The sequence below is a fragment of the Rhinoraja longicauda genome, chromosome 3, assembly GCF_053455715.1.
Source record: "Rhinoraja longicauda isolate Sanriku21f chromosome 3, sRhiLon1.1, whole genome shotgun sequence".
In the NCBI taxonomy this organism is placed as follows: Eukaryota; Metazoa; Chordata; class Chondrichthyes; order Rajiformes; family Arhynchobatidae; genus Rhinoraja; species Rhinoraja longicauda.
Window position 1 is genome coordinate 60,888,522 of NC_135955.1, and position 12,622 is coordinate 60,901,143.

The following is a 12,622-nucleotide window of genomic DNA, read 5'->3' on the forward strand; positions in this document are numbered from 1 at the left end:
AAGAGGTGTTCTGCAGAGTTGTTGAAATAGAGAAGATTCTTAGGTGCGATCTTGAAGCACTTGCATCCTCTAAACGTTAACAAGTGGATAGGATATTTATTTGAAAATGGCAACATTTCCAGTTCTGCGGGGTGCGGCTGAATGGGCCTAATTGAAGAGCAAAGCGCCAGTAAAAGCACAATAGTACAAAGGCCTCTGCCTATGTGTTACAGATGTTTGGGGTATTCCATTTGATTAAAATGTCCATTGAGCCATAATTCTCTCACACCCATTCTCGTTCTTGTTCTCTTTTTAATGTTTATTCTTACTTACTCACTCTGACCTATTCTGACATTGCTCTTTACTTCTCTTTGGAACAATATTTGATACTTCCTTTTCTTATTTGTTTTCTCCTTTTTATGTTCCCATTTCTATTGGGAATGTAGGAGTCATTTTGAAAGGAAACAGTTTGCATTGGCTAAAGGTGGGACTGCCAGGTTAATGTTTCAACCAATCAGCAGCATTGGTGGGTGCGTTGGATAATTTTATTTTCCAGTAAGCAACTCTCAAAAGAGAATAGTTGTTAATGCTCAAATTAGGTGTAATCTGATTGTCAGTTTACACCTATTTTTGAGCACAGTATTCTTGTGAAAGTTGTCAGATCAGGCAGCACAGCAGTAGAGTTGCTTCCTTACAGCGTCAAAGCCCCGAGTTTGATCCTGACTACGGATGCTGTCTATACCGAGTTTGTACGTTCTCCCGGTGACCGCATGGGCTTTATCCGAGTGCTTCGGTTTCCTCCCATACTCCAAAGATGTAGGTTAATTGGCTTCTGTAAATTGTCCCTAGTGTGTAGGATAGAACTTGTGTATGGGTGATCACTGGTCGGCACGGACTCGGTGGGCCGAAGGGCCTGTTTCCACGCTGTATCACTAAACTAAACTAAACTAATCTAAACTATAAGAACTAAATTAAACTAAAGGCTTGTGTAGAAAGGAACTGCAGATGCTGGTTTAAACCAAAGATATACAAAAAAAGCTGGAGTAACTCAGCGGGACAGGCAGCATCCCTGGAGAGAAGGAATGGGCGACACCTCAGGTCGAGACATTAAAGGCATCAATGTGACCCTGGCTGTTCAGTCAATAACATAATCAAGAACCTGCTGTCACCTTGTGTGTCTGTACAGCTGGTGAGGAGGTGACCGTCTACCAACTGGAGGAGAGTTCGTTGGTGAACCTGGACAAGAGCATGTCCTCCTGGTCTCAGCGTGGCCTGGCTGCCATGATTCATGTTCTCTCAAGGGAGGAAATGGATGGGGGTCTTCGCAAGGCTATGAAAGTGTGCTGCACTTGGTCTGAAGAGGATGTGCTGAAAACTGGGCAGGCGTACATCATAAAGTCCTTCCAGCCTGAAGTAGTCAAAACATGGCAGAAAATCTTCAGGGAAGGCACGGTGCTGCACCTCTGTCTGAGGGTAAGTGATTCAGGGGGGGTCATTTTACATTCAATTTTACTCAAAATCTGGGCAACAAACTTTCTCCTGACTTCTAGTATGTTGTCATAGTGACTCTAGATTATGTTGGATTCCAGCTGAGTTCCCATAGGCCCTACATGAGGAGGGCCCCTTGTCAACCCTGGTATTGAAGTGCGGAATGGCTGCAGCATGCATGGAAGTGATTTGGCCTATTGAATCAACACTGTTTTTAGATAAAATCAATCGTTCTTAGTCGTCTGCCCAGAGCACTGTAAACAGTTAGAAAATTACTAGACCAAGTGGACCCGTTGGGCCCAAACCTCTCCTCCATTGGTGCAACACCCTCTCCTCCCCCATCCCTCCTCCCCTCCCCCTCCCTCCCCCCTCCCCCCTCCCTCCTCCCCTTCCCTCCTCCTCCTCCCCCTCCCTCCATCCCCTTCCTCCCCCCTCCCCTCCCTCCACCCACCCTCCCCCTCCACCCCCTTCCCCTCCCCTCACTCCATCCCCCTCAACCTCCCTTATCCTCCCTCCTCCTTCCCTCCCTGCCTAGGAGAGAGATTTAAACGTTAAAATGTGAATAACTTAAAAAATATAACGATTTCAATGAAACTTCTTCCATTAGCACCAAAGGGACGACGGTGAATAAGGTGGGACTAAAATTGTCACGTCATCATGTACCGTTTTGGCTGTAGTTCAGGAATAAACAAACAAACAAACAAGAGTTTTAGTATATAGATTTTGAACATTACAATGAATCCTCCCCTACTGTTGTCGCTGCCGGTTAATTCCAGACCATAATCACTGTATGTGTGTGTGCGTGCGTGCGCGTAACAGCGTGTGTGTGCATGTAAAAAAAAAGATTTCTTCTTGTCATAGAGCTGTACCTTATGGAAACAGGTCTTTCAGCTCACCGAGTCCCAGCCAACCATTAAATTGCACTAATTCCATTTTTATCCCCTCCTCATTCCCATCGACTCACTGATTCACCGGGTGCTATTTACTGACCTGCACATCTTTTGGGTGTGAGAGGAAACTAGAGCACCCAGAGGAAATTTGCACATTTACAAGAACATGCAAACTGAACATTGACTGCATGGGAGGTCAGGTTTGAACCCAGGCAACTGGAGCTGTCATCAGTTTTCTGTGTGTTCTTAGCTGTTATTGTTGACTCGTTATGTTGTGACAAAACCAATATGTTATGAAGGTTCATATGATTTAAATGGTCTTTATGTCCCTGCTAACAAAGCCCAGGATGATGGATACTTTTATGTCTACTTTCTCAACCTGCCTTGCCACTTTCAATAAACAATGTACAACCACCATATCTCTCTGATCTCAACTGTGCCTTCTATTTTCTACTGCATCTCCACACTCTTCCCAACAACTAGAAGGTATGCAAATTATGAGGAGGACCCATATTAGAATTCAAGGAGCTACAGACCATCTGGTGGAATGGTGACAGATTAAACACTGAGAAATGTGTGAAGGATTTGTGCAAATAGCTCAGAACAAAATACCAACATTCTTTCAGCTAGTGCAGAGCATTGAATGAATGGATTTTGCAATGATGGGAGAGGGGTGCAAGAATACTCCCAGAAGGTCACAGGGACCTGGATAGACTGGTGAAGAACAACATCTAACAACATCACTTTTGGTACAATTTTGCACTTGGGAAGTAAAATATAAATTAATCATGGAAGCCAGTGAATTGGCAGTAAATGGCAGGAACAGGTGATGCAAATATTTACTGTCAAAGTCACGGGGTTGGGGGTTTGGAGTGGAATTGTCCCATCACCTATCTATGCGCAATGCAATGGTAATAACATTTCTGAAAACTATTTAATTATACCTAGAGATATTTTACACATTCTGTCAATAGGTTAATTAAATGTATCAAGATAAATTACAATAATAATTGTCCATAGGACGATTTCATTTTAACACATTTATATGAAAAATGTTTATTCTTATGATTGGTTACTTTCAGGAAATTCAACAGCAAAGAGCCGCACAAAAACTGGTTCATAGATTCAATCAAATGAAGCCACAAACTATTCCTTACACTCCAAGGTAAGAAATTAGATTTAAAGGTAATTTTTTAAAAGTACAACTTTGCCTTCACTCTGTTGAAGGTTCATGCACCCAGTTGATATTGAGCAATTAGCCAATTCAGTCCATAAATGGCAGTCTTGTTAAATTTCAAATTTCAGATTTTCATGTTTCTTGAGTTGCAATGTTTCCAGTGTTTAAAAAAAACAAACAAATTATGATGCAATGATTCTGAGTTAGCAGTTTTCCAGAAAAGTGGAGTATAACATTTTGGTTTAAAGGGTCAAACAACTTTTTTCTTTTCTTTTAAGTCAATCCCCACTATCCAAGAAATCAATCATGTGAATGAATCTTCCCTGAACTCCAGAGTCAAGAATGTTTAATTATCATATGTACTGACAAAGGAACAAAGAAATTCTTACTTACAGCAGCATAACTGACCTATAAATGTAATTCTCACAGATAATATATGATAACAAATTTTTAAATTTTTTTATTAACCACAATACAAAAGCAAAAAACTCATGGTCCTTTCTGCTAACTTGGACAATCCTTAGATGTTCATAGTTGTGCTTAGTATTGTGTCATATTCAAGAGTCTGATGTTGTTGGGATGGAGCTATTCGTGAACCTGGTGGTCAAGATTTTTGGACTCCTTTAACTTCTTCCTAAAGATAGAAACACAATGAGAGCATAGCCGTGGTTATGTAGGTCTCTGAAAACATCGGCTGTCCTTTTGAGGCAGCACATCCTGTAGATCCCTTCGACGGTAAGGAGGTCAGTATCCGTGATTAATTGGTTCCAATGTAATAAGAAATCTTTGTTAAAAAGAGTTTGCAAAACAGTGGGAGTGGTCTCATCAATGCCCTACATTTGTAATAAGATTTATCCAGTTTTGTACTCAGAAAACTCAGGCAAAAAATTGTCTTCCTTATTACCTGAAACTGTTTCCATGTTTCAGGTGTGAGAAAACTTGGATTTCGCTGTACTCATTCCAGTCAAATCAGCTGGTTTTATATTCTTCCTATTGAGTTGATTAACTTCAGTTTTGTCCACATCATATTTAATCTGCCAAATCCTTTGCCCACCTTCAATCCATATTGCTGTTGCAGAAATGTTATGACTTCTTGACAATTTGCATTCCCATCCCTCTTTGTATCATTAGCAAATTTGGCCATGGTAAATTCAATCTTTTCTTCCAATTCATGAATGTAGATTGTAAGTAGTTGAAGCCCAGCCCTACTCTCTATGGGACTACATCAGCTTTCCTACATGGAATTGACCTATATATCCCTACACTTTATTTATTTTGTTATTTAGCCATTCCTCTTTGCATATTACTTCCAAATCCAAGAGCACTTGTCTTATGCCATATCCTTTTAGGCACCTCATCGAATGCCTTTTGAATATCCAAATATGTTCAATCCGCAAGTTCCCCAATATCTATTTTGCTAGTAACGTCCTCAAAGAACTCCAATAATTTGTCAACAGCTATTTTCCTTGACTCTATTGAATTGTATTGTGATTTTCTAAATACTGCTGCTAGTTCCTTTGCATTGGATTCCATCATTTTGTCAATGGCAGATGACAGACTAACTATCGTGTTGGCTTCGAAGATAGACACAAAATGCTGGGACAGGCAGCATCTCTGGAGAGAAGGAATGGGTGATGTTTCGGGTCGAGACTCTTCTATCGTGTTAGCTTCCCTCCTTTTTCATTATTAATTCTCTAATTGATCCTCCAAAAGATCAATATTTAGTTAGTCTCTTCCTTTATATGTACAGATAGGAACTTTTTGTTGGTTTTCATATTTTTCCTGCTTCATTCTCATTCATTATTTTCTCCCTCTTTATTATTTTTAGTATCTTTTGCTGGATTCTTTAGGCCTGATTCTAACTTTGCATCAGTGTGTGTCCTTTCTTTCAAGTTGTTATTATCTATATTTCCAGTCTACTGTAGTAAAATTCACCTTTATCCCTTGGTAATTGTGTTTATTTTGGTATGAAATAAGAGTCTTAAACTTTTTCACTCTGTGACTGGATGTGAATTTATGTTTCAGTTATGTATCATACAACCTAAATTGTCCCAAAGTATTTTGTACATTTTGAAGTGTGGTCGCTCTATGAATGCTGAAAGCTTGACAGCTATTTTGCAAGCTACACACGGACAGTCATATGATAATGCTAAGACAATCATTTACTTTAAAATGTTGATTTGAGAGATGTATTTTGTCCAGAATACCAAGAGTATGTTCCCTGAAGCGAAAATAACATCAGTTAATCATCACGAGAACTCTAAACGATTCCTTAAAAAGTCACAAAGCTTTATTTTATAGAAATTTTACTTTTTTTTCCTGATAAAGGTTTCTGGAGGTTTTCCTAATATACTGCCATTCTGCTGATCAATGGCTGACGATGGAGAAGTACATGAATGGTCACTTCAGAAAGTACAACAATAACAATGGAGATGAGATAATCCCAACAAATCTCATGGAAGAGACCATGCTGGCCTTTTCCCACTGGTCATTTGAGTACACGAGAGGGGAACTCCTTGTGCTGGATTTGCAAGGTTAGTGTGTGTGGACCTTGGGCAGGAAGTCACAATGGAGTCTATCTTTCCATATTGTTGTTTGCACCCTGCTTCCTAATTCCTTGTTGCATTTCACCTGAGGGAATGAGTAAGGAATATTAAGATACATGCTCATTGTGGTGGAAACTGACAACAATGTTACCCGTAGAAACAAGGAATTGTAGATGCTGGTTTACTCAAAAGGAGACTACGTGCTGGAGTAACTCAGCAGGTCAAGCAGCATCTCTGGAGAACATGTATAGGTGACGTTCAATCTGAAGAAGGGTCCTGACCTGAAATGTCACCTATCCATGTTCTCCAGAGATATTGCCTGACCCACTGAGTTAAACCAGAACTTCCTTTTAGAAGTCATAGTGTCACACAGCACAGAAGCAAGCCCTTTGGTTCATCCGGTTCATGCTGACTAAGTACCCACCTTATTGCATTTATCACCACTTGTTACATAGTTTTAATAGGTATTACAGGTCAATCTCAGAGAGCTGTAGTTTGAACTCAATTGTCCAAAAAGCCTGAATAATTTTTACCGGTATGTGTTTTTAGTTCTCTTCCGAGGCCTGCGGGAAAGATTAGGTCATGAGTTAGGTATTTTGCTGGTAATTCAAATTTCAAATTTGTAACAACTCCAATAAAGAAGCAGTTATTATTAACCTAGACTAGATCTGGAGGCATTTAGATTTTTGCACATGTGATCACTCCCCTTTGAGGGACATGAACCTCATGGGACATGAAAGGAAGCATGCAGGTACAGCAGGCAGTGAAGAAAGCCAATGGAATGTTGGCCTTCATAACAAGAGGAGTATAGGAGCAAAGAGGTCCTTCTGCAGTTGTACAGGGCCCTAGTGAGACCGCACCTGGAGTACTGTGTGCAGTTTTGGTCTCCAAATTTGAGGAAGGATATTCTTGCCATTGAAGGCGTGCAGCGTAGGTTTACTAGGTTAATTCCCGGAATGGCGGGACTGTCATATGTTGAAAGATTGGAGCGACTAGGCTTGTGTACACTGGAATTTAGAAGGATGAGAGGGGATCTTATCGAAACGTATAAGATTATTAAGGGATTGGACACGTTAGAGGCAGGAAACATGTTCCCAATGTTGGGGGAGTCCAGAACAAGGGGCCACAGTTTAAGAATAAGGGGTAGGCCATTTAGAACGGAGATGAGGAAAAACTTTTTCAGTCAGAGTGTTGTGAATCTGTGGAATTCTCTGCCTCAGAAGGCAGTGGAGGCCAATTCTCTGTTTGCATTCAAGAGAGAGCTAGATAGAGCTCTTAAGGATAGCGGAGTCAGGGGGTATGGGGTGAAGGCAGGAGCGGGGTGCTGATTGAGAATGATCAGCCATGATCACATTGAATGGCGGTGCTGGCTCGAAGGACCGAATGGCCTACTCCTGCACCTATTGTCTATTGTCTATTGAACCGTTTGATTTTGCAAATGTCATTGTTGCCCACTCCCACTCCATAATGTTCCCAGCACTAATTCCTTTTGCCTTTGACTGTTGCCTTTATTATATCTATGCCTGACTGGGAAATCCATTCCTCAACTGGTCTTGCAATTCACTTGACATTCTTTATAAGCAAGTAAGAAAATAATACAGTGTTTTAGAGAGCAGTGTTGTCTGTAAACCCAGGTAGCTTCAATTAAGAGAGAGTGGAGGTTAATTTTAATCACTTACTTTAACTCTGCCTACCTCCTGTTACTTTTTTTTTCACCCAGAATCTTTGGTATTGCACATGACATGCATCTGTTGGTTGTCTTTTACCATGTTTGTTGGAGATAATTGTAAAAAAGACTAAATTATTTGTGGACAGCGTAGTCTTTAATGCTTTGCTTCATTGAATAAAATTTGATAATATATTTAATTTTCCATACATATAATTGGTGTAGGCATACAGTTGTGTAAGGCTTTTCTATGGAAGTGATAAAGCAAAGGATTAAATGTTTAAATTCCTATCAATTGTGCTTCACCTAAGTATATTCTGTCAGGCAACAGCATAAGCAGATTATTTATTCAAATGTAATGAGGCTATCTTGATTTTTGGTTGCTCATTATTTTGGATAGCTTGACTAAAAAGCTCCTTAGCTTTATTTCTTTTTTTGTTGTGAACATTCACAAATCTTTATTTTTTCTTGACTAGGTGTTGGTGAAAATCTCACAGATCCATCTGTTATTAAAGCTGAGGAGAAAACGTAAGTTACATCAGTTTTGATTCAGTATGTTTTTTTTTTCTAATTTTGAATGTGTCAGATTTCCAAATAATTCCAAATACTACCAATATTTGTTTTTTAAATTGAGCTTTCATGAAACAGAAGTGTGTTGAAATCGTTTTAAAATCACATGGTACAGATGGAACCATTAAAACGAAAAACATCTTGCAGCTCTGCGCCTGTGAAAGACAACGGACATGTAACAGAGTGTGGTGCTGAGTGGATGGGGGTGATGTTCATAATTGTTGGTTCATAGGGCCTATCTATGTCCCCATTTCAATGACTGAAGGCATGCCAGTGGAACTGCACATCTAACATCGCTACGGATGGCAGGGACAACAACAAACGTAATGTTGTGTGCATTTTTAATGTCAGAAATTGGAATAAAATGTTGGCATTTGAATTGACACATCAATTTTAAATATGTGCAGATATTTTGAACCTGACTTTTAATGAGTACTCCCAGTCTCTTAACCTTAAAGGTGGGATCCTGAGAGAATTCGACCATTTATCATTTTTCTTGGGGGTGTTTGCTGATCTTGTAGAGAGCGGAAGAAGCAACTCAATAAAAGTGAGGCAAAAACAAACTGCTGGAGGAGCTCAGTGGGTTAAGCAGTCTGATGCTGCCTATTCTGCTGAGTTGCTCCAGATCCCAGCGTGTGCTATTTTTTTACAGTCTCTTGTGTCTTCACAAAATCTTTGGTTTTCTTCTGGAGTGCTGCCAGTTACTTTGTGACAATGGGCTGTTCAGTTAATTTTTAGAGGATTCACAATTATATCTAAAAATATTCATAGGATCTCTGATAATTTTTCATATGTCCAACGTTTCTTCCCTGTCACATTCTGTATTTCTACCCTGAACGGCATTTAGGACACAAAATATGGAGTTTGGACCAGCTAACCTTGGGGAAGGAGCAATCAGAAACTTCACTGTGAAACATCACTGTAATTCCTGCTGCAAAAAGCTCAAGCTCCCAGGTAAGATTAAAAAATGCACTTCAAACAGGAAAACACATGCTGGAGGTACCTCTGCTGTTTTGCTGAAATATGTGTATTCATATTTGCAGTCAAATGTAAAATACGATTGATGCTGGAAATCTGAAATATATGCTGGAAATACCAAGCAGGCTGACTAGCACCTCTGGTTCTGGAAGGGAAACAGAATTAATACCTCAGCTGATGGTCTTAACTGGGAATCAAAACTGGGAATGGTTAGAGACAAATCAGTTTTAAAAGATGCGGTCGAAGGCAGGAGAGACTAAATGGCAAAAACAAATTGATTTATGTTTTTTTTTAAAAGCACACTACCCAAGAGTTTCTGGTAAAATAATAGATCATTTACTTAATGGCAAATTGTCCCTTGGTGTTTAATCTATAAAAGCACTGAACAATGTGTGAATGAAGATGGATTTTCAACAACACCATTGGGATCTGGCAAAAGTCGTAATATTTTATTATAAATGATGATTACATTTTAAATACAAACTCTAGTAAAATAACAACCACAATTTCAATTGCAAAGGTAGTAAAGGTAGTAATCTTGAAAGTATAACCTTACGGAAATATTACTGTCAAAATATAACTTTGGGATACTTGATTTGCAAGTATGTATTTTTGGACAGTTGCAGATTTAAAGGTCGATTTTATTAATGGAGCTTTAAGCTACTCAGCATCTAATACATAGTTAAAACACAGGAAAGGTCATATTCAAGTGAACTAATAGTCATAGGGTCATACAGTGTGGAATCTTGCCCTTCGGCCAAACTTGCCCATGCCAACGAACATGCCCCATCTACACTAGCCCTACCTGCCTTTATTTGGCCCATATCCCCCTAAACCTACCTTATCATGTACCGTTCTAAATGTTTTTTAAACGTTGTGATAATACCTGGCTTAATTACCTTCTCTGGCAGCTTGTTCCATACATCTACCACACATTGTGTAAAACTTGATTATTTTGAAGGAATAATGATCTGGAGTTTTCTGTGAGTGGTGAAGGTAGGTTTTTCATTGGTCCTGTGCAAATGGTTTCCAATCGACTGTTGTCATGTTGAATTGCATTCATTCAGTATCTCTACAAACAGAACCCATGGCACCCACAAGCAAGTTAAGCAACAAGGAAGTCTCAACCAATCAGATTTGTAAAATTTACGGCAAACAGAAAACAATGATTAAAAAAAACATAAATTATTTTTATATTAGTTGGATTGAGTCATACAGCAAGGAAACAGGCCCTTTGGCCCAATTCATCTATGCCAACCAAGATGGCACATCTAAGCTAGTCCCCTTTGCCAGCACATGACCCATATTACTTTCCTATCCATGTACCTGTCCAAGTATCTTTTAAATGCTGTTATAGTACCTGCTTCAACTACCTCCTCTGGCAGCTTATTTTGGTTACCCTTCACACAGTGAGTGAACAAGTTGCCCCTCATATTCCTATTAGATCTTTTGCCCTTCACCTTAAACCTATGTCCTCTGGTTCTCAATGAAATATTCTGTGCATTCACCCCATCTATTCCCCACAAGATTTTATACACCTCTATAAGGTCATCCCTCAGCCTCCTGTGCTCCATGGAATAATATCCTAGCCTGCCCAACCTTTTCCTATAGCTTAGGCCCTTGAATCCTGGCAATATCCTGTAAATCTTCTCTGCACACTTTCCAGCTTGATGACATCCTTCCTATAGTAGGGTGACCAACAATGAACACCATACGCCAAATGGGGCCTCACCAACATCTTGTACAACTGTAACATAAGATCCCAACTTCCATACTCAATAACCTGACTGATGAAGGCTAATGTACCAAAAGCCTTATTTCCCAGTTCATAATAAATAGGATTAAAGGAAAGGCATAAAAAAGCAAAATGCAAAAGCAATATGTATCAAGAAGATAGTTTGATTTTGATTTTTCTGCTGGCTCATATATATTTGTTTCTACATATTTGTTAAATCCAACCCAGGTCTGGATATATCTTTTTTTTCACCCAGGACGTTCAGGTATCATTGTTTACATGAGGTGTTCAGGACTGGATTTCTAATTTTCTTAACTTTGATCCATTTTCCTTGGTTTGGGATCATTATGCAAACTAGCCAGGATTCTATTAGCAAATAACAACCTAACACTGCAATAGAAACTATTTCTGGTCTGGCAGTAGCTCAAAAGGGGTGGGAGAACATTTAAAGTTGTCCTGAGTGCTCATTTCTTTCGACTGAAAATGTGTGTGAAAAATTCAAAATGGATGAACGATGACTATGCCATCTGTCATAGAGGCATTATCTAGGGAAATATCTGTGAGAGGAGTGGGTGCCTGGGAAATGGGCTGGTACTAGTGTTTGCAAGTAGTGAGTGGGGAAGGGATACGTTGCTGCAGTCCTGATAAGATTGGGAAGAGAAAAACTGTTCGAGACAAAGAGGTGTGTTCAAGAGAGAGTTGGAAATAGCTTTCAGGGCTAAAGGAATCAAGGGATATGGGGCAAAAGCAGAAATGAGGTATTGATTCTGAATGATCAGCCATGATCATTTTGAATAGCGGTGCTGGCTCAAAGGGCTGAATGGCTTACTCCTGCACCTATTTTCTAGGTTTCTATGTGACAATACCTTATAAACACTGCTCATTATTTATGCTCTTTTCATGTTTTCTTCTCTGTTCTATCATCTATAGAAAAGCCTATCATCTCTTTTCTGATTTGAGAAAGAAATATAACTTTCAATGTCATTTTCCAGTTGAGAAGAATTTCTGTAGTAATAGTGCAGTGTTTTGTGAATCCATTCAATTTTTAACCCATAATGATGGTTCCTCCGTAAATGCAAATCAAGGAAAATCTTTAGAAATGTTCCTAAAATGACATTGCTTGAAATGTTTCTTCCATTTGGTAGTTTCAACTCTCTGTATTTATTTATTTTCATTTGCAGATTTGAGAAGAAATTTTTACAACCCAGGAAAAATAAACCCTCCAATTGAAGACGATGCCTTAGAAGTGAACACACGTTTATAATTATTAGATTTAAATAGTTTTATAATGAAGAATACCTGAACCTTTGGTTTAGTATTGTAGAGTGCTTCCATCAAATGGAATGTTTGATGCCTCCTCAATATTAATGAATATTAATGGGGCAGACCATTATCAGTTCCACTATTGTGATTTTGCCATAGTTAATATTTTTATGTTACATTTAATATTTCTTTCACGTTAAACTATGCAGCATTCACTGCCATTGGGAAGAATCCTTCACAGAGAACTTTAGGTATCAATATCTACAGACGGAACCATCAATTGGTCAAAATAATATTGATTTTAATTGTAAACTCCAATGTATTCACAAC

At 39.1% G+C, this 12,622-nt stretch overlaps 1 protein-coding gene across 1 annotated transcript in view; it reads left to right on the forward strand.

Annotated features, from left to right (window-relative positions):
* The window catches only part of trpm6 (transient receptor potential cation channel, subfamily M, member 6), a 118,893-nt gene extending 106,600 nt beyond the window's left edge, over window positions 1-12,293 (forward strand). The window contains exons 34-39 of the mRNA XM_078396261.1: window positions 1,166-1,452; window positions 3,440-3,522; window positions 5,863-6,068; window positions 8,223-8,274; window positions 9,164-9,270; window positions 12,211-12,293. Of these exons, the coding sequence (XP_078252387.1) occupies window positions 1,166-1,452; window positions 3,440-3,522; window positions 5,863-6,068; window positions 8,223-8,274; window positions 9,164-9,270; window positions 12,211-12,293 (818 nt within the window). The remainder of the gene's footprint in view (window positions 1-1,165; window positions 1,453-3,439; window positions 3,523-5,862; window positions 6,069-8,222; window positions 8,275-9,163; window positions 9,271-12,210) is intronic.
* Window positions 12,294-12,622: the final 329 nt, after the last annotated feature.